At 37.0% G+C, this 23389-nt stretch overlaps 1 protein-coding gene across 1 annotated transcript in view; it reads left to right on the forward strand.

The window, feature by feature from the left end:
* WDR44 (WD repeat domain 44) overlaps window positions 1–23389 on the forward strand; it is an 89950-nt gene that overhangs the window by 64974 nt on the left and 1587 nt on the right. Inside the window, exons 13-19 of the mRNA XM_040265133.1 lie at window positions 11637–11750; window positions 15278–15400; window positions 17750–17941; window positions 18150–18251; window positions 18462–18577; window positions 19664–19791; window positions 20191–20325. Coding sequence (XP_040121067.1) covers window positions 11637–11750; window positions 15278–15400; window positions 17750–17941; window positions 18150–18251; window positions 18462–18577; window positions 19664–19791; window positions 20191–20325 — 910 coding nt within the window. The remainder of the gene's footprint in view (window positions 1–11636; window positions 11751–15277; window positions 15401–17749; window positions 17942–18149; window positions 18252–18461; window positions 18578–19663; window positions 19792–20190; window positions 20326–23389) is intronic.

Here is a 23389-nt window from a genome sequence, read left to right on the forward strand (position 1 = left end):
GGCTAACTTAGATATTGAGTGATATACCAATTTTACACAGTAGGTAGATACAGTACCAGAATTAGAACCCAGCTCTAATCAGTCTTTTGGGCTTCCCTGGTTGCTCGGATTGTAAAGAATCTGCCTGCAATGAGAATATCCGGGTTCAATCCCTGGGTCAGAATGATCCCCCGGAGTAGGGAATGGCTACCCACTCAAGTATTCTTGCCTGGAGATTCACATGGATAGAGGAGCCTGGAGAGCTACACTCCATGGGGTCAAAAAAAGCCAGACATGACTGAACAACTAACACTTTCACTTTTCTGATCTGTCTTTAGATCTAATGCTGTTAACCATTATACTCCACTAGTTGGCATCTGAAGGTCTGGTACTGTGTCTTCATTTAGTCAGCAAATACTTATTGAGTGTCTGTTGTTGTTCAGTTGCTAAGTCATGTCCGACTCTTTGCAAGCCCATGGACTGTGGCACGCCAGGCTCCCCTGTCCTTCACTATCTCCTAGAGTTTGCTCAAATTCATATCCATTGAGTTGGTGCTATCTAACCATCTCATCCTCTACTGCCCTCTTCTTTTGTCTTCTGTCTTTTCCAGCATCAAGTTCTTTTCCCGAGAGCTGGCTCTTTGCATCAAGTGGCCAAAGTATTGGAGCTTCAGGTTCAGCATCAGTCCTTCTAATGAACATTCAGGGTTGATTTTTTTTAGGATTGACTGTTTTAATCTCCTTGCTGTCCAAGGGACTCTCAAGAGTCTTAAAACCATAATTCAAAAGCATTAATTATTTGGTACTCAGCCTTCTTTCCAGTCCAACTCTCACATCTTTACATGACTACTGGAAAAACCACAGTGACTATATGGACCTTTGCTGGCAAAGTAATGTCTCTGTTCTTTAATATGCTGTCTAGGTTTGTCATAGCTTTCCTTCCAAGGAGCAAGCAACTTTGAATTTCACTGCTGCTGTCATTGTCTGCAGTGATATTGGAGCCCAAGAAAATAAAATGTGTTGCTGCTTCTACTTTTACCTCTTCTATTTGCCATGAAGTGATGGGACCAGATGCCGTGATCTTAGTTTTTTGAATGTTGAGTTTAAAGCCAGCTTTTTCACTCTACTCTTTCACCTTCATCAAGAGGCTCTTCAGTTCCTCTTGACTTTCTGCCATAAGGGTAGTGTTATCTTCATATCTGAGGTTATTGATATTTCTCCCGGCAATCTTGATTCCAGCTTGTGATTCATCCAGCCTGGCATTTCACATGATGTACTGTGCATATAAGTTAAATAAGCCAGGGTGACAGTATACAGCCTTGACGTATCCCTTTTCCTATTTGGAACCAGTCTGTTGTTCCATGTCCAGTTCTAACTGTTGCTTCTTGACCTGTATACAGGTTTCTCAGGAGGCAAGTAAGGGGGTCTGGTATTCTCATCTCTTGAAGAATTTTCCACAGTTTGTTGTGATCCACACGGTCAAAGGCTTTCACATAGTCAATGAAACAAGATGTTTTTCTGGAACTTCCTTGATTTCTCTGTGATCCTGTGAATGCTGGCAATTTGATCTCGGTTCCTCTGCCTTTTGTAAACCTAGCTTGTGCATCTGGAAGTTTTTGGTTCACATACTGTTGAAGCCTGGCTGAAGGATTTTGAGCATAACCTTAGTAGCATGTGAAATGAGCACAATTATACGGTAGTTTGGCACTGCCCTTCTTTGAGATTGGAATGAAAACTGACCTTTTCCAGTCCTGTGGCCATTGCTGAGTTTTCCAAATTTGCTCGCATTTTGAATGCAACACTTTTAACAGTATCACCTTTTAGGATTTTAAATAACTCAGCTGGAATTCCATCACCTCCACTAGCTTTGTTCATAGTAATGCTGCCTAAGGCCCCCTTGATTTCACACTCCAGGATGTTTGGCTCTAGGTGAGTGCCCACACCATCATGGTTATCCAGGTCCTTAAGACCTTTTTTGTATAGTTCTGTGTATTCCTGCCACCTGTTCTTTATCTCTTTTGCCTCTGTTTGGTCCTTACATTTCCTGTGCTTTATTTTGCCCATCCTTGCATGAAATGTTCCCTTGGTATCTCCAGTTTTCTTGACAAGGTCTCTAGTCTTTCCCATTTTATTGTTTTCCTCTACTTCTTTGCACTTTCATTGAAGAAGGCTTGTTATCTCTCCTTGCTATTCTCTGGAATGCTTCATTCAGTTGGGTATATTTTTCCTTTTCTCCCTTGGCTTTCACCTCCCAGCTATTTGTAAAGCCTCCTCAGGCAACCTCTTTACCTTCTTGCATTTCTTTTTCTTGGTGATTGTTTTGGTCACTGCCTCCTGTACAGTGTTATGAACCTCTGTTCATAGTTCTTTAGGCACTCTGTCTACCAGATCCAATCCCTTGAATCTGTTTGTCATTTCCACTATATAATCATAAGGGATTTGATTTAGGTCATATCTGAATGGCCTAATGGTTTTCCCTAATTTCTTCAATTAAGCCTGAATTTTGCGATAAGGAGCTCATCATCTGAGCCACAGTCAGCTCCAAATCTTCTTTTTGCTGGCTGTGTAGAGCGTCTCCATCTTTGGCTGCAAAGAATATAATCAGTCTGTTTTCAGTATTGACCATTTGGTGATGTCCATGTGTAGAGTCATCTCCTGTGTTGTTGGAAGAGTATGTTTGCTATTACCAGTGTGTTCTCTTGACAAAACTCTGCTAACCTTTGCCCTTCTTCATTTTGTACGTCAAGGCCAAACTTGGCTGTTACTCCAGGTATCTCTTGACTTCCAATTCCCTATTGGAATTTTGCATTCCAATTCCCTATGATGAAAAGGACATCTTTTTTTTTTTATGTTGGTTCTAAAAGGGCTTGTAGGTCTTCATAGAACTGGTCAACTTCAGCTTCTTCAACATCAGTGGTTGGGGCATAGACTTGGATTCCTGTGATGTTGAGTGGTTTGCCTTAGAAACAAACAGATCATTCTGTCATTTTTGAGATTGCACCTAAGTACTGCATTTCAAACTCTTTTGTTGACTATGAGGGCTACTCCATTTCTTCTATGGGATTCTTGCCTACAGTAGTAGATATAATGGCCATCTGAATTAAATTGGCCCATTCCCATTCATTTTTTTTTTTCTGGGTAAAATATCTGCATTTTGTTTATAACAAAGCATAAATATACTCTACAATCCAACAGGTATAATACAAGGTAACCCAAGGTATAAGACTTGAATTACATACAATTTTATATATATATAAAACAATTAAAAATATATATATATTAATATATACTTTTATAATACATTAGAAATATATATGTTTCATGTAGGAAACAAAACAAAAACATTCAAACAGAACAAAATTGTACCCTGAAAAACAGTTTGGTGTTCAAGCCCTATGTGTTATGTGTGTGTGTGTGTGAGAATCACATGAATGTATAAAAGTTAGATATTACCAGTGTTTTACAAGTGTTTAGGTATGATTATGTTCTTGATATTAATCTTATCAGCTCTACTTTATATTATAAATATAATTCCTGAAACTCATTATTTAAAATACTGTCTATAGAGGAATTTTCTCTACACATATAAGCATTTCTTTCAAAGATCTCTAAAAATAATAAACTCTATAAACCTATATATTTCCTGCTCACAAAACAATGTGTTGCTTAATTCAAAGTGAACTTCAATACAACTTAGCTTTTAACATTCCACTACCTGAGATATCCCATGGAGTAAACCTGGAAAATAGTCTGGAAGACTGTATTCAACATATTAATAGACAATGTTATTACTATGTGCATATACTAACCATAAGAATGTCTATTTTTTCATGCACTCTTAATTTTTTTCCCCCTGAGGGGAAGAAAATGAGCTGAATAACCTTCTCCCAAGATTGCAGAGTAACCAATATCATACAACCTTAGACGAGGATTAAGTGACTAGTGTTATGAAAAAGATTAACATGAATAATTAATTCAGATTTTTCAATTCTTTTTGATCCAAACTATGCTTTAACTTTTATAAAAGAACTTTATTCAAGTGACAAAAACTAGAAGCTCTGAATTTCTTGCACAGAAATATACTTCAGTTTGTAAAATGATTTAGGGTCACACCACCCCCCCACCCAGGGGAATATGACTATTAAATTCTTTTAATATTAAAAGTCAATTATGAAAAAGAAATATTTATTAACATAGTTAACTCAATATTTCTAAACCATACACATTTCATAAACAAAATGCCAGCTAATCCAACTAAAAATTTGAATATAAATTTTGTTGGCAAGTGTATTTTTCAGAATAAAGACTTTTAATAAGTCAGCTACTCAGTGATTTGAAGTCTGACTCTGGAAAGCAGCAATTTAGTTCATAATTAGAGCATTGTTAGTAATGTTATTACATGCTTTCATTCTTCTGACAGTGCTCACCTTTTCAGAATTTGTAAAAACATCAGATTTCAGTTCTCCATCTAGAAACTCATTGAAGTATTTCATCAACTTCTGAGCCTCTACTGCCCGTTGTCTGGGTGTGTTTACCCCCTCCAACTGGTCTCCAGGGTGACAGACTTTGGTTGCTACATAGCTGATGTGCTCATCTAGTTCTTGGAAATGTTGGAAGGCAACCTGATTGCTTTTCTGGAGTTCTTGTACCTTCCTGGCAAATTCCTTAGCTTCTTTCTGACACTGTTGCTCTAGTTTCTCTACTTTCCTTTGAATCCTTTCATCCATTATCTGGAGCTCCTGAATATGATTTACAAATTCTTCTAATAATCTTTTAGGATCAAAAGCTTCAGGTCCCCCTCTAGAGCCTCCTCCAGAGGTTCTCCACACAAGACGTTCAATATACTCATCTGCCACAAAAGGCTCCTCGAACAGCTCGGCCGTCGTGGCCATTCCGGCCGGCTGAGAGGCTCACCTCGCACTGGATGCCGTCTCCGCTTCACATGCTGCGCCTCAGCGGCGGGGTACACAGGTCCCTGCTCGGCTCGCCAGCTCCCCACAGAGCCCAGTCGGGGCGGGAGAACGGCCATGAAGCGAAGCCGCAGACGCCTGTCCCCCATTCATTTTTGTTCACTGATTACTAAGATAATGATGTTCACTCTTGCTGTCTCCTGCTTGATCACATCCAATTTACCTTGATTCATGAACCTAACATTCTAGCTTCTTACACACTATTGTTCTTTACAGCATTGAACTTTACTTTCACCACCAGGCACATCGACAACTGAACATCATTTCCACTTTGGCCCCACCACTTCTTTCTTTCTGGAGCTATTAGTAATTGCCCGGAGAAGGCATGGAAAATCCCATGGATGGAGGAGCATGGTGGGCTGCAGTCCATGGGGTCGCAAAGAGTCAGACACGATTGAGCGACTTCACTTTTCACTTTTCACTTTCATGCATTGGAAAAGGAAATGGCAACCCACTCCAGTGTTCTTGCCTGGAGAATCCCAGGGATGGGGGAGCCTGGTGGGCTGCCGTCTATGGGGTCGCACAGAGTCAGACACGACTGAAGCGACTTAACAGCAGCAGCAGCAATAATTGCCCTCCACTCTTCCCCAGTAGCATATTGGACACCTTCTGACCTGTGAGGGGGGGCGGGGGAAGGCGCTCATCTTTCGGTGTCATCTTTCAGTGTCATAACTGTTTATGTTAATGGGGTTCTCAAGCAAGAATACTGCAGTGATTTGCCATTCCCTTCTCCAGTGGACCACATTTTGTCAGAACTCTCTACTATGACCCGTCTTTCTTGGGTGACCCTGCACAGCATGGCTCAGAGCTTCACTGAGTTATGCAAGCCCCTTCTCCATGACAAGGCTGTGATCCATGAAGGCTAGGGATATAGTAGTGAATAAAATAAACCAAAAAATCTATTTTTGTGAAACTTACTCTCGTGGTTGAAGACAGAGAAACAAAACAAGTAAATTTTGTAACATATTAGAAGGTGAAAATTTTCATGGGAAAAAATAAAACAAAGTGGGATTATGGGAGGTAAATACAGTGGACAAGCAAAGCTTCATTGAGAAGTTGTCATTTGAGGAAAACTTGAAGGAGGTGAGAGAGGGATCATCTATCTGGCTATGTGGAGGAGAAGAACATTCCCGGTAGAGGGAACAGCAGCATGTGAAACAGTGATAAGGCAGGAGTTTTGGGTTCAATAATTAGCATTGAGGCCTGGGTAGTTGGAGCCACTGAGCAAGAGGAGAGTAGTAGAAAATGAAGTCATGGAGGTGTAGATGGGGCAGCCGTAATATGTAGGCCACTGCAAGGACTTTGGCTTTTACTCCGAGAAAGAAGCCAATGGAGAGTTTTTGAACAGAGAATGACATAGTCTGACATATTTTAAAAGGCTTATTCTGACTTAAATACTGAGAATAGATTATAAGTAGATTTTAAATATTTATTTTGGCACTCAAGTTATATACCATACCTGGTATATAGTAAGTGTTAATAAATATCAAAAGGTTAACATTTTCAAAGCAATCTAACTTTAAAATGACATTTTTATATAATCAGGATGTTTAGATATAAATTAGATATTAGATGATAAAAATGGTATTTTTAGGTATGATAATGTAATGATAGTTATACTTAAAAGAGAGATTATTAGTTAGAGATATGTGTAGAATATTTACTGATAAAATGATGATGTTTAGATCTTTTACTGCTCCAGCAAAAATAAGCAAATACATAAAAGTGGGAAGATTGATAAAACAAGATGAATAAAATGTTGATAATCATTAAAGAAGGTGATGGATACGTGGAGTTTATTTTACTGTATATTATTATATCTACTTCTGTGTATATTTGAAACATTCATAATAAGCTTTAATATATACATTATATTTACATAGAGATAAAAATATCTCTCTACATATATGTATCTATTCAGAGAGATATAGATAAAATATATAAGATTTCATTTGGAATTCTGCCTTTAATAAAAATTTATCATAAAGAAATAATCATATATACCTAAAGATGTAAGTAAAAGGATTTTTATGTTAGTGTTTTCAGAATAGCTAAAATTTGAACAAATGAAATTTTTATGGTTGGAAAATAAAAACTGTGATATAATCTATACAGTGTAATAGATTATTATGTTTCAGTCCTTAAATTCTTTTCAAAGATTATTTAATGCCATTAAAAAAATATCCTAAATGTATAGTGAAAAAACCAGAATGAAAAGTTCAATATATTATTATCCCAGTTTTGACTAAAAATATCTATAAATATTTATAGATTTTAAAATTTAAAGGAAATATAAATTGTAAATAGTAGTTATCTCTAAGTGATAGGGTTTTAGGTCATTTTTGATTCTATATATTTCTCTGTATTTCTAAAATTTTCTTCAATAAATTTACCTGATTTTATTAAGACTATAGGAGGAGATCCCCAGTAGGGGCCCAGGCACCCAGTTTTTGTGGAGAAGGAAATGGCAACCCACTCCAGTATTCTTGCATGGAGAATTCCATGGACAGAGGAACCTGGCAGGCTACAGTCCATGGGGTCACAAAAAATCAGACATGACTGAGCAACTAACACACATGCACACGTTAAGACTACAGAAGATACTATACAAATCTCTGGTTTAAGCCTTTTGAAACTTCTGTTAGGATAAACAAATAATAAAATGGGGATAAAGGTTCGTATTCCAGGACGTTCGTTGAATTGCTGTTTATTTTGCAAAAAATTGAAAATGTCTAAATTACCAACAAATTGGAAATGATTAAATTATGATACATCCATATTCAACAAGAGTGTTTCCAAAGAGTGAAATATGGAAGGTGCTCATGTAAAATAAAAGGAAGATACTGAACCACATGTTGTTTAGTTTCTCAGTCTTGTCCAACTCTCTTGGGACCGCATGGACTTCAGCCCGCCAAGGCGCCTCTGTCCATGGGATTTCCTGGGCAAGAATATGGGATTGGGTTGCCATTTTCTTCTCCAGGGGATCTTCCTGACCCAGGGATCAAACCCAAGTCTCCTGCATTCTCAGGCAGGTTCTTTATCACTGAGCCAACAGGGAAGCCCAAGTCATGTGTACAATATGACTGCAGTTATATTTCTAAAAAATGAAAGATTGAAGATGGCCAATTTAGTTTATCTACTTTCTATGCTTTCTGATTTGTCTATACTGAGTATGTATTACTTTATAATCAAAAATACATGAAGTATTTTAAAAATATGTAGAATACAAGGGAAAGAAAAAGGATGTTTTTTTTTACTTTATATTGGAGTATAGTTAATTAACAATGTTGTGATAAGTTCAGGTATACAGCAAAGTGATTCAGATATACATGAAAGAAGGATGTTTAAGGAGAAAAAAAGAGACCTGGAATCATGGCTAGGGGCAATACACTAAGGAGTTAGTTAAATGAAAAAGGATTATTAAACATAAAGTTGATTATTAAACAGGCAAGAGGCCTGTTTTGTTTTGTGTCTTCCCATGGTGCTCACTAATCTGACAGTAAAATTAGAGGAAGTAGCTGTAGTCATCCAGCATTAGGAGTGTTTAGCAACCGGTCAGTGCATTGATATTGTTGGGCTCCCTCCACAGTGGATGTGAGGATGTTTTTATAACCTGTAAAATTGTTAACAGCTAGCAAGAGTAGTTTCTGTCCTCATAGCCACCATCCTATTTAAGCCCTCATTACTCTTAAACTTACTGACTGCTCTTCCTGCCCCAACTCTCTTTCCAAACCACCTTTTATGTTATTACCCAGCATTCTCTTTCTAAAGTCCCAGTCAGATCATGTTATTTTTTTCTTTTCAGAAACTTGTCTTGGCTCTGCAATACCTTAGAATGTCTGTGATTTCAAACTGCAAATCCAGGGGTCTTTATGATCTGGTCTCAAAGTACCTTTCTGTCCTAATCCCCTACTTTTTTCCATACAAATTTTTCTCCCTCTTCATCATCCTACCTACCCTTCCCTAAATACACAAGTATTAGCTAACCTGTATTTTTGCCCAAGCAACATCCTCTAAAACATACGAGGACCAACCTCTGGACTTAACAGTTACATGCTTTGGTTCTGCTGTTTACAGGTGGCTGTGTGACTTTTAATATATTATTTTGACCTCTTTAAACCTCAATTTTGTGTTAATTTCTTCATCTTTATAATGGTAATACCTACTCACAGAGTTGTTACGATTCATTCAGATAATGAATACAAAAGCATATTGTAAACTAAATGCATGGCAAACATGCATGGCATTATTTTCTACCCACCTCTACCTTTCAGGATGCTTTTGACTTCAAATAACAGAAATAGAACTGAAAGTGTCTTAAACAATAAGGCAGCCAGTCTGGAGGTTAGGCAGCTCCAGAGTTGGTTAATTCAGCAGCTCAGTTATGTCATCAGAGACACAAAGTCCTTCCATCCTCCTGCTTTGCTGTTCATTATCTGTTGTTCTTTTTAACTTGGTCCCCTCATGGTAATAAGATGACTGCCACTGTCTTGGTGACTTACTGTCACATGCAGACAACAGTGTTCAGAGGCGGAAAAGAGGAAGCTCCCTTTAGAATACTCCTGGTTAAGAGTGAAGAAATCTTTCTAGAAGCCTCCTCTATCTCCTCATCCCCAAACAACCTGCCCTCATGTTTTATTGATGGAATTTCTAGCATATGCTTATGCCTAAACCAATCATCAGTGGAAAAGAGAGTGAACTCATTTTAATTAGCTTAAGCCAATTGTGATCAGTTCAGTTCAGTCTCTCAGTCATGTCCGACTCTTTACGACCAAATGAACCACAGCACGCCAGGCCTCCCTCTCCCTCACCAACTACCAGAGTCCATTGAATCGATGATGCCATCCAACCATCTTATCCTCTGTTGTCCCCTTCTCCTCCTGCTCTCAATCTTTCCCAGCATCAGGGTCTTTTCCAATGAGTCAGCTCTTCGCATCAGGTGGCCAAAGTATTGGAGTTTCAGCTTCAACATCAGTCCTTCTAGTGAACACCCAGGACTGATCTGTAGGATGGACAGGTTGGATCTCCTCGCAGTCCAAGGGACTCTCAAGAGTCTTCTCCAACACCACAGTTCAAAAGCATCAATTCTTCAGCATTCAGCTTTCTTTATAGTCCAACTCTCACATCCATACATGACTACTGGAAAAACCATAGCCTTGACTAGATGGACCTTTGTTGACAAAGTAATGTCTCTGCTTTTTAATATGGTGTCTAGGTGGGTCATAACTTTCCTTCCAAGGAGTAAGTGTCTTTTAATTTCATGGCTACAATCACAATCTGCAGGGATTTTGGAGCCCAGAAAAATAAAGTCAGCCACTGTTTCCACTGTTTCCCCATCTATTTGCCGTGAAGTGATGGGACCAGATGCCATGATCTTAGTTTTCGGAATGTTGAGCTTTAAGACAACTTTTTCACTCTCCTCTTTCACTTTCATCAAGAGGCTCTTTAGTTCTTCTTCACTTTCTGCCATAAGGGTGGTGTCATCTGCATATCTGAGGTTATTGATATTTCTCCCGGCAATCTTGATTCCAACTTGTGCTTCTTCCAGCCCAGCGTTTCTCATGATGTACTCTGCATATAAGTTAAATAAGCAGGGTGACAATATACAGACTTGACGTACTCCTTTTCCTATTTGGAACCAGTCTGTTGTTTCATGTCCAGTTCTAACTTTTGCTTCCTGACCTGCATATAGGTTTCTCAAGAGGCAGGTCAGGTGGTCTGGGATTCCCATCTCTTTCAGAATTTTCCACAGTTTGTTGTGATCCACACAGTCAAAGGCTTTGGCATAATCAATAAAGCAGAAATAGATGTTTTTGTGGAACGCTCTTGCTTTTTCCATGATCCAGTGGATGTTGGCAATTTGATCTCTGGTTCCTCTGCCTTTTCTAAAACCAGCTTTAACTTCTGGAAGTTCACAGTTCACATTTTGCTGAAGCCTGGCTTGGAAAATTTTAAGTATCACTTTACTAGCGTGTGAGATGAGTGCAATTGTGCAGTAGTTTGAGCATTCTTTGGCATTGCCTTTCTTTGGAATTGGAATGAAAACTGACCTTTTCCAGTCCTGTGGCCACTGCTGAGTTTTCCAAATTTGTTGGCATACTGAGTGCAGCACCTTCACAGCATCAGCTTTCAGGATTTGAAATAGCTCAACTGATATTCCATCACCTCCACTAGCTTTGTTCTTAGTGATGCTTCCTAAGGCCCACTTGACTTCACATTCCAGGATGTCTGGCTCTAGGTGAGTGATCACACCATTGTGATTATCTGTGTCATGAAGATCTTTTTTGTACGGTTCTTCTGTGTATTCTTTCCACCTCTTCTTAATATCTTCTGCTTCTGTTAGGTCCCTATCATTTCTGTCCTTTATTGAGCCCATGATCATCCCCTGGTATTTGCTCCTACCTCTCCTAAAGGAACAGATGCTAAAAAAAAAAAAAAAGACAAAGTGGGAGCTTTGTTAGAGAGGGAAAGATTGCAATAGCACAATGTCTTTAGAGATTATCCTAGTGTATTAGGACAAGGAGGTGATAAAGTAATAAGTAGTAGATTCAACATAAAGAGGAGTTGGGTTTTAGTGGGTAAAGATTTCAGTTAAACATCATACAAAATGAGGAGAAAACAAACAGGGAGGAAAGAGTATGAAGCTTTCATTTTTCTAGTTTTAACATTTGTTTTCATGTCTAAATAGGTATGCAGTGGAACTGATGAAGACCCTGATGATAAAAATGCACCATTTCGACAACGGCCATTTTGCAAATATAAAGGACATACTGCTGATCTTCTTGATCTTTCCTGGTCTAAAGTAAGAAATTCTTATTTGAATTTTGTATTCTGCATAACTTTCTAGGATAAGAACAAATGTTTTATTTGTATGATTATCACCATCAAGTCCAAATGTCTGTAGCAATTTTGTGGGAGTTACAAATTAATTGAAATTTAAAAAGAGAAATAATAGATTAGGCTAATAAGAAAATGTTTATATTACTTAACAGCTTCTATCTGGATCTGTCTATATACTTATACTTTTTGCTTTTTTTTATAAAGTAATTTTGCAAAATAACTATCCTCAGCAAAATGCGTATAACTTCAACTACAAAGATGAAGTCTGACCTAGCCAATCAAGACCGTTTTGGAGCTAGTCTGCTACCTTCATGAAATTATTAATTTAGGTTTAACAATTATATTCTACAAATCTTCATTTTATGCTTTTTTTCCCTTAGAGCAAGATTATTTTAGGAGTAGGGGGCTATTTTTCCACCAATCAAATATCTTAGAAGTTTGCAAAAATTTCTTTTAAATTTCTTTTAAGAGATCTGAAACATGAAGCTGTTTTTGAAATTTTTGCATTATTCAATATATTTTGTTTGTATTAAAATTTGTCAGTAATCAGAATCTAATATATAATAAGAATTTGTGGGGGAAAGTAATATTTAAAAGCCTTAAATTGAGAAAAGTCATCCAAGTTAGCAAAATACTAGCAAGGATACTGGTAATGCCCATATATTTTAACTATGTCAGGAGAACTTCACGTATTACAAAGATATCACTGGTATGTATTGGCAAGTCAGATTCCCAGGTGGCTTAGTGATGAAGAATCTGACTGCCAATTCAAGAGATATGGATTCAGTCCCTGGGTCAGGAAGATCCCCTGCAGAAGAGAATGGCAACCCACTCTAGTATTCTTGCCTGGAAAATCTCATGGACGGAAGAGCCTGGTGGGCTTCCAAAGAGTTGGACATGACTGAGCATGCACACATACTAGTGAGTCAGGCTTCCCTGAGCTCCAGCTTTGAGTCACTCCACTTATGAATTGCTGCTCCTATTATATTTGTTTAGATATTATGGATGTATTTCATAACATCTTTCTCTAACCTCCTTGAACAAGCTTGGGCCTCACCTGGTAGTCTTAATTCTAAATTGAGCCCCAATTGTACCTTTGTTCCCCCTTTACCGTACCCTGTATGAAATCTGTGTTGTCAGAAGATGGAAGTTTAAAGTATCCTTAAATCTGATAATCATATTCATCTAGAATAAGTACAAAGCACCTATTTGGGAACCTTGCACTCATTTTACTGTCTTAAAACAAGCCAGTATTTTTTGTGAAATGCAAAACTAACTGAAGAAATTAATTCTCCATTGACCACTGTATCAGTCAGGGTTCTCCAGAGTAACAGAACCAAGAGGAAATACATACATCAGGAAGTTTATTTTAAGGAATTGGCTCACATGGTTGTGAGGCCAAGCAAGTTAGGGCAGGCTTTGAAAGCGCAGCAGGTGTCATACTGGAGTCTTAAGGCAGAATTTCTTCTCCAGAAAACCTCAGTTTTGTTCTTAAGGCTTTCATCTGTCTGTGTGCTCTTCCCTTAAACTTTCTTTTTACTTAACTGTTTATGTACATTTCTAGGTCTTATTGGCAATGAGATTCTAAGCCCCTCAAGAGTAGGGGTCTGACTTTCTTTACTGTTGTTTCTTTCAGTATCTAGTACAGTTGATATTTATAGGAGGTTTTCTGTTTGTTGAAAATTTATTTTGTGCCAGGTAGCAAGAATTACCTTGTTAGTTCTTTTTTTCTTTTTTTAACATTTACCTTGTTAATGCTATGAGGTGGATGCTATTTCATGTTGTGGATTAGAAGCCTGGGCCTCTGACCCATCCCAGATCACACAACTAGTTATGGGTAGAACCTAGATCTGAATCTAATTTTTCTGACTCATAAGACCATGCTTAGTTCAAGAAAACTATTTAATTTTGTTTAGTTAATAAGTATTTATTGAACAAAAATCTCTTAGCATAATAGAACCAGTCTTAACACGTCTTTGACATCTTCACTTTTAGGGTTGTCTTAGTATTTCTTTTGTATACTTAAACCAATGTACTGTTGGAAGAATAAATTCAGTTTTAATGAACAGTAGACCATAGATTTAGTTTTTATACACTCATTATTAAATATCAGGAAATATAAAGCAAACTGTATATACTCTTCAAAACTTCTGGAACTGAGTGGACCTTGAAAATAAAACAAATTGTTATTAGATGTTTCAAAAGTTATTGTAAATCTTTCAAAATTCTATTTTTTCTATTATTTTGGTTTTATTTTATATTTTTATTTTTGTTTTTGGGTTTTTAGATTTTTTCTTTTCTGTTTTTTTAACTTGTCAAAGTTGTATTTTTAGTTTTAAGGTACATCTTTATTTTAAAATAGGTATACCACATAAAATATACTTTTTTTTACACTGGCCCAGATAGCATATATGTATCAGTACAGTAACATCTGAATCCATATTTGTGCTTAGTCTTTTTATATTCAAAGATTAAAGAGTCTTTATTATTTTAAGCAAATAACAAAGCATCTCATTTTTCATAAGCACTCTGCACAGTAGTATAGTGGTTAGAGCCTGACCTAGAGCCAGACTACCTGGGTTCAAATTGCAGCTCTGCCACTGACAAGCTGTATAGTCTTAGACAAATTATTTAACCTCTCTACCTCAGTGTTCTCATTTGCAAAAGCAGATAATAATATACATACCTCATAGGATTGCTGTATAGTGCTGAGAACAATGATTAGCATATTGTAAGTACTCAGTAAATATCATCATTATTTCAATTTGTTTAGCACTTTTACTCATGCCAAAGAATACTAAGATTTCATTTTAGTTTCCTTGTTCAGCATAGTTTCCTTGTTCAGCGTAACTCATAGTTCTTCCCTTAAATAGATTTGTATTTGGAAATTAAAGAGCTTCTGCCAGCTGGAAGCTTTTGACAAATAGATGTTTGGTTTCTGGTGATGAGCCATTATAATGCCTAAGTCAGTTACACTACCCTCTTCTAGCTTTGAAAATTCTGAGACATTTGACAATTTCTATTCTCTAATTTTCTTGCCTGAGGTGTGACAGGTGCACAATAACTTTTCATTTCCATGCTGCTTTGGATGATGATCTTTTTGAAGGCATGTTAAGTGACATTTAGGGAACTCATGTAAGTTAAAATTCACTAGTGTTATCAATGTGAAAATAACCAAAGTGATGCTAACTTCCAGTAGGTGCAGACTCCAATGACTAAGGCACACCCTGGTCCTCTATTAGCATCTTGCAAATTTCTTTCAATAGAAGTCATAAGATTCATCCTCATTTCAGAATATGTAATGTGAAAAAGTCTTAGAATCAAAGAAATATGATATTTAAGTATTTGGGGAAAAAATGGGATTGTCCAAGTGAATTGGATATCTTTTTGTGCTGTAACAAAACTATTGTACTAAAACTAAAAGTTCACTTTTATGGTGTAAATATTTTTTATATGATGATAAAATAATCAATGTCAATTTCTCCATAGAACTACTTTCTGCTTTCTTCTTCAATGGATAAAACAGTCAGATTATGGCACATTTCCAGAAGAGAATGCCTTTGCTGTTTTCAGCATATAGATTTTGTCACTGCCATAGCTTTCCATCCAAGAGTAAGTGTTTACACGTTTTTTTGTTATACTATGAGGAAGGTGAGGGAACCAGGTTTCTCTGGAGGATATCTGGACTACAGGAAAAAAAATTATTAATAGCTGTATAGTTTACAGCAACTTAATTTAATGTTTCATTCTGCTTTAGAAATAAGGAACTAAATATTGTACTAATCTGCATTAGAAGAGCTGGAAATATTATAGTCTAAATATCAATATACTAATGAAAAGTCATCCCACTAGTGAAAAGTCATCTCAAGTCTTTAATAAAACCTGCAGGGTATAAATAAATAAGATATCCTATTAAAGAGAAGAGAGGTTGGAGATGGTGGAAGACGAAAAGACAGCAGGTAAATAAGAAAGGGAAGCATATAGGCAGGAATAGTTAGTTGTAGGAGAGTCAGGAAGGGAAGAGACAAAGAAAAGGTTGAAAGTGGCAAAAACAAAAATTTATTGCAAGATAGACTGAATTCCTGTGTCATGTCTGGAAACATTGTTAATCTTGAGATCTCCTCTTACTCATTTTCAGTGTAGAAAATCCTGTCATATCTTTCCTCCAGAAGGAATTTTGTATGATTACAACTAAAGGAGGAAAGTCTACTATCATGAACTCCAGACCTACCTGATGCCCTTGTAAGATAGATCCACTAAATGCATAAGGCTAGAGAAGCTTTAGTTCTTTGCAGCTGTAAGGACAAAGGATGTCATGTGTTGGCACTGCTTCACCAGCTAGGTTGAAATAAGTGGAAGGCTTGAGCTGACCTTTGTTGAATTTCCCTGCCCGATGTTAGTGTATATGATTACATTTCCAATCATGTCCTCATCTCTATATGTTAATACCCATTGTCTTTTTAATGCAGACTTTCAATTATATTCACATTTCTTTCTCTCTTTCCTCAGATTAAGAAAGAAGAATGACTTTTGTCTCTCAATATAATTTCCCTCCCTGGGCAGGCTTATAACATAGGCATTAATAAAGTACTTGATTAAGAACTTTTGAAAATTAAAGATGTTTAATCTGTGTTAACACCATATCAGTTTGACCATCAAGCTCTCGAGGCTTCTTTCTGAAAAATACCCCCATCCTGTCACCTAAGGATGCAGCAGAAGAATGGATTTACCCCTGTCAGCAACTGTGAACAAAATCCCCCACATCTATTTTAACTATAATGTATCAGAGTAGAAAGAGAGGGGTATTAGATGGTGATAGTTATCCATGTAGTACTTTATCATTAAGGTTTCTGTTTAGTCAGCAATTTTCCTATACCTTTATTTGGTTTTATTTTAGAAACTGAAAAGCCTTATTTCTAAAACTTCTACTTATTGGAGAGTTTATGAGAGGGGCTAGGGAAGAATGGAGTGATGTTGACATTTTCCTTGGAAATATGACTCTATCAAATAATGTAACCTGGAAGGAAGCAGGGTTATAAAAGAAATAGCAAAATAGAGATACTCACACATATACACATGTGTATATGTGTATATAAATAAAATTCTGAATTGTAAGACCAAGATAAAGTATTTTTACTTGTTCAACACTTCTACTGGTATACATTGAGTTGAGCCTACTATACCATATCCGTAAAAATACCTATTCTATGAAGGTTATCCTTGACAGGCTTCAGATGTAGGTAAGAATAATAATCTTGAGTGGAAAAGAAAATCTGTTTCATGTTTTGGCATCCTAATTATTTTATCTTTAATTCTTATGTTACCAAAAATTAGAGCAACTTTGTGATAGGCCTGGTTTAATTTAGAACAAGGTTTCTAAACCTTGACACTAATGGTATTTTGGGTTGGATAATTCTTTTTTGTAGAGAGAGGGAAGGCTGTCTTGTGCATTGTAGTATGTTTAACAGCATTTTTGGTCTCTACCCACTAGATGTCAGTAGCACCCACCCCCTAAATTGTGACAATCAGAAATGTCTCTGGACATTCCTTAAATGTGCTAGCCCTGCTAGGTGTCCCTACCTGACCCCCTGCCAACCCCCCGCAGAAAGGCAGTGATTAAAGATTCAGAACGCGCATTAACAGAGAACCCAGAATTTCTCAAACTTATTTGATCACAGAACACTTCTACATGATATTTACTCCATTGTCTGTTAACATCTATTCTTTGGGAAAAGCAGTTGAAGGATATGATAGAATGATTAGAACCTCATTTCTCAAAAATGAATATTGAGGTTTCTAATTGTTATTTTTAATGAATAAAATAATGCTTACTTTAATACTTTTAAAATAAAATCTTAACATATTTTAACATTTATTCCTAATAGACTTGATGTATTGATTTGCTGATTAGTTTTTCTTCATGTGGTAAAATGAAAGCTTCCTCTTTTGCCACCTTTTTAGGATGACAGGTATTTTCTAAGTGGGTCATTAGATGGAAAGCTCCGCCTTTGGAACATACCTGACAAAAAAGTGGCTTTGTGGAATGAAGTAGATGGTCAAACAAAATTGATCACAGCTGCAAATTTCTGTCAGAATGGCAAATATGCAGTGATTGGAACATATGATGGCAGGTGTATTTTCTATGATACAGAGGTAAATGACTATCTTGTATAAATTACATACTTGAATACTTGGAAGACCCTTCTGTGGTTTGGAATAAGTTGGTGTATCCTCCCTGGGCTTTAACTGCCTTATCTGTAAATTGGGACAAATAATATTAATACCATGTCTGTCTGTGAGTTGGCTCAGATGATCTTTGAGGTTCTATTCTGATCTTTTTAAATTGTGGTTTCTTTTTTAGCATTTGAAATACCACACACAGATACATGTCCGATCTACCAGAGGGCGCAACAAGGTTGGAAGAAAAATTACTGGCATTGAGCCTTTACCTGGAGAAAACAAGGTACTAAGTATTCAAAACCATCTCTCTCCACACTATATATAGGCTCCTGAAAGTAAGTTCTTCATATCTTGGCTAATATTTCCTTTCTTATGGAATATTGCTTTTTCTAGTTTGAGGTATATTCTATATTTGTGTAACACCCTTTTTTGGTTGTACCTTAACACAGATTAAATGGTGTTATTTTTAACTTTTCTTTTGATTTGTTTTTAGATACTGGTAACCTCAAATGACTCCAGAATCAGACTATATGATCTTAGAGATTTGTCCCTGTCCATGAAGTATAAGGGTTATGTCAACAGCAGCAGCCAGATCAAAGCAAGTTTCAGGTAAATTAGCAATGAGGAATTCCCCATAGAGATCAGAATATTTCTCCCCTACTCCCATTTTTCCATTGATCTATACCTTATGTTTATATGTTTATGTACAGTGGTGTTAGTTACTTCGGGTTTTTACAACTGGTATCTCATATTATCAATCATATAGAACTTACCTTATCCACCTGTTTGGTAGATTTAGAATTGTTCCTCCTCTGCTGATGAAGAAGCAACATCCAGAAAATTAAGTAATTTGCCTTAAGTCACACTGGTGGTATCAGAGCCAGGATTAGAAGACTCCCAGCTCCAGAATTTGTGCTTTTGTATTTTCATGTATGCTTTCTAAGAGGAGATTTATCCCACCACCACTCACGCTTGGCCTTTTAAGTACAGAAACTAAGCATTTTGAGACCCTAAGGTACAGTGTCCTGTATACACCTTTACATCTCATTATTATTTGAACTCTTAATTTAGGGTCTGCAGGCTCTCCTGAAATACCTACCTCTTCTTTCTTTATAGCCCTCTTTATTTCAGTCCTTTTCTTACCAGTTCTCCATTCTTCTTGAACTACCCAGTAATTAGCCAGTAATTTAATTAGTAAAGTATTCAGCTTCTCTCTTTTATCTCTTAAGTAGACATTCCTCCTGAGGGCTTCCCTGGTGGCTCAGTGGTATAGGATCTGCCTGCAATGCAGGAGACACAGGTTCCATCCCTGGGTGGGGAAGATCCCCTGGAGAAGGAAATGGCAACCCACTCCAGTATTCTTGCCTGGAGAATCCCATGGACAAAGGAGCCTGGCGGGCCTGGTGTCACAAAGGGTTGTACATGACTTAAGAGACAAAGCAGCAACAATAGGCATTCCTTCCAGTGTGGGTTAACCCAGCAGCAGTTACCTAGAACTTTGATGAACGTATGAATGCCAGTGGCCACCCATGTCAACCCTACATGTTCAGGGCCTCTGAAGTGAGGCTAGGAGTCTGTATTTCAGCAAGTTCTCTTGAATGTTTTCTTGGGTGTTTCAAACTAGGAAGCTCGATAGAGAGAAACCCCTAAAAAGCCCCACAACTTTGATTCTTTTTCTTTCTTCCCTAAATTTAGCCATGATTTTAATTACCTTGTTAGTGGCTCAGAAGATAAGTATGTTTATATTTGGAGTACTTACCATGACTTAAGCAAGTTTACTTCAGTCAGGAGAGATCGTAATGACTTTTGGGAAGGTATTAAAGGTAAGTAAATGCCCAGTTTGGTGTGTCTTTTAAATAAATAAAGTTAAAATGAAGATATAAGTAAATTTGTATAGGCATTATTTCAGAGAGAGAGTTTGACAGTTTTAACTGCTTTCAGTTTGTATTGGCTTTGTTTGACTTTTCTATACCGAGGAAGAACTTATACTTGTGTAAAATTTGAGAAGTCATGGAATCTCAGAACTTGTATGTGGTTTTGGATTTTTTTTTTTTAAGAAAATATTTTTGAGTTTTAAATAGTTCTGAGTTACTTCTTATCTGTTCATTTCTAAAGATATTTGTATATAACATACACTATTATATTTTTTGCATATTATACTTTTTATCTTGATGTTTAGAATCAAGCTTATTAGTAATCCTAAAGTTGATTTTTTTTTACAGCACATAATGCAGTTGTTACATCAGCTATCTTTGCTCCAAACCCAAGTTTGATGTTGTCTTTGGATGTGCAATCTGAAAAATCAGAAGGAAATGAAAAAGGTGAAGATGCCGAAGTGTTGGAAACCATGCCCTCTGGTAGGTACCTGTGTTTTATTTGTCCTTCATGCTCTCTGATCAGCCGTTAGTAACTTCATTGATCTATGAGTATTATGAGGTCTTCATGAATATGAAGAATATTTCTTTTATACAACAAAATGGTTGACAGATACTCATTTCTGAACGTTTTGGTAACATAATTCTTGGAGGTTTTACTTCTCTTAAATTCACCTGGGAATTAAAAATGAAAATTTTGAAAAGTTGTAATTTTTTTATGAACAGTTGTTCTCTTTAGAGAAATGCAAACAAAACATAAATATATACATAATATATCACCTTTCTCTTCTACTACAGTATCATCTCTGTGAGGACACAGATTTTGTGTGTTTTATTTATTGTTGTAGTGCCAGTGCCTAGCCCAGTGCTTGCCTGCATATGGTAGATGCTTAATAAAGAATTACTGAATAAGTGAGTTAAACCAAAATGAAACCAATATTCTTTTCTCTTGCCACAAATTTATAGCTTCTCATAGATAGCTCTTGGGTTGACCAAAAAGTTTGAGTTTTTCCCTAATATCTAGTGGAAAAACCTGAATGAAGTTTTTGGCTAACCCAATATCTCCAAGCCTGTACTAAGGCTTTAATAATGAATAGTACTTTCAGTTATATAAAATGCTCAGATTAGGAAGTGAAAAGAAACCATCAGGTAGTAGTGAGTGCCAATTATATCAAAATGATTTTCCTGTTAATTCTCAAGAACAAGGTAAAGCCATGTGAATTTGGACCAAGTCTTAACAAAAACAGTTTGTATTGTTATAATTGATTGCAGAATATTTTAGTAAATGAGTTTTCTCACTTTAGAGACTACACCAGGTCTTGAAGAGTGTTATAAAGACACAACAATGCATACAGTGTACCAAGAGTGCTTCTAAAATTATTTGAATATTTAAAAGTTCTCAAGCATGTTTATTTAATCTCAGGCAGTTTCCCTTGTGGTATTGTTTGCACTGTACACTGCACTAAATACACTATTTCTTTTGTCTGTGAAGCAAAATTTTGATACCAAAGACAAGCTTCAGTCTAGCACTTCTTTCATTTACATGCTTTAAAAATAAACCAACTCAGAATTATTACACCTTTACTAAATGCCTGTTTGGAAATATTTCATTTTTTTCCCTCAGAGTCAAATCCTGTTTTTGTCTTCTAAATTAAGTCGTTTGGTTGGGTTTTTTCTCTTTTTTTGTCCAATGATTCCTTTTTGCACTCTGTACATTTCCCCTACACATTCCACAGAAAATTCTAGCTTTTAAGACTATTTGAGGAAAAATGGAAAGTGCTTTTTTTAAACTTCTCAAAACCACACTGTATTGACAAACTTACAGTTACCAAAAAGGAAGAGGAGAGGGAGAAATTATGAGTATGGGATTAACAGATGCACACTACCATATATAAAATAGATAACAAGGATTTACTATATAGCACAGAGAACTATATTCAATATCTTATAACAACCTATAATGGAAAAAATATATATGTACATATATGTGCATGCATGCTCAGTCATTTCAGTTGTGTCCGACTCTGTGTGACCCTATAGACTGCAGCCTGCCAGGCTTCTCTGTCCATGGGGTTTTCTGGGCAAGAATACTGGTGTAGGTTGCCATACCTCCTTACAGGGGATCTTCCCAACCCAGGCGTCAAACCCATGTCTCTTACGTCTACCTGCATTGGCAAGCGGGTCTTGTACCACTAGCGCCACGTAGGAAACTCATGTAAATATTTATGTACCTCCAAGTATATGCATGTCTCAATCACTTTTCTGTACAGCTGAAACTAACACAATATTGTAAATCAACTATACTTCAATTTTTAAAAAGATACAGCTGAAAACTAAAAAAAGAAACAAGGTTGTGATAAGAATTAAAGATAAGGCATGCCTCTAGCAAAATGCCTGGTGTATAGTAGATATTATCATCTTCATTATATAGTATCTTATAAAGCATTTTTATATTTATATATATGATGATTTCTTTTATTCTCCAGCCTCTCTGATATCTGTCAGTTGTTTGCTGTTGCTTCTGCTGCATAATGGTATTTGAGATAAACGAAAAGTGTATTAGGAATATTCAAAGGCTTAGCATATGTTTTTAGCAAATCAGTGAAACCACTTTGTCTAACTCATCCTGTACACAGCTTTCCATTTAAAGTTTGGATTATCTGCTTCCTTACAAATCAGCACTTCTTAAGTCTACACTGTGCCTGTGCATAATCGTTAACACTGAATTTTGTTTGTTAAATGTTTTTACCAGCAAACATAAGAGGTAAGCATTTTTGCCATTCAGCATAGCTACATAGTTCTTCAGTATGGACTGGAAAGGCAAAAGGTGTTGTCAGCATTCACAGAGCAATCATGTATACTTCATTTCATGGCAGTTCCAGTATGTCTGCTGTACAGTAAACCTTACTGTCAACCTCATTAGTGAGCCCTGTTAGCGAAAGACTTGCCCAGCTGATCCCATCTTGCCAACACTCCAGTCTTGGGGCTGAATAATATACTAGCCTCTTGCTGTGAGGACTTCTCTGATGGCCCAGACAGTAAAGAATCTGCCTGCAATGCAGGAGACCCAGGTTCAATCCCTGGGTCAGGAAGATTCCCCTGTAGGAAGGCAAGGCAACCCATTCCAGTATTCTTGCCTGGAGAATCCCATGGACAGAGGAGCCTGGTGAGCTGTAGTCCATCAGGTCACAAAGAGTCGGACACAACTAAGTGACTGACACACACACACACTCTTGCCATGAAATGAAGAATTAGACAATTTAGAGGCCTTGGCTGCCTGGGACTAAATCCAGGCATCCAGGCCCCACTGCTGCTACTGCTGTTAAGTTGCTTCAGTCGTGTCCGACTCTGCGCAGCCCCATAGATGGCAGCCCGCCAGGCTCCCCTGTCCCTGGGATTCTCCAGGCAAGAACACTGGAGTGGGTTGCCATTTCCTTCTCCAATGCATGAAAGTAAAAAGTGAAAGTGAAGTCGCTCAGTCATGTCCGACTCTTAGCGACCCCATGGACTGCAGCCTACCAGGCTCCTCCATCCCATGGATGGAGGA

Source organism: Oryx dammah, unplaced genomic scaffold (genome assembly GCF_014754425.2).
Source record: "Oryx dammah isolate SB20612 unplaced genomic scaffold, SCBI_Odam_1.1 HiC_scaffold_23, whole genome shotgun sequence".
In the NCBI taxonomy this organism is placed as follows: Eukaryota; Metazoa; Chordata; class Mammalia; order Artiodactyla; family Bovidae; genus Oryx; species Oryx dammah.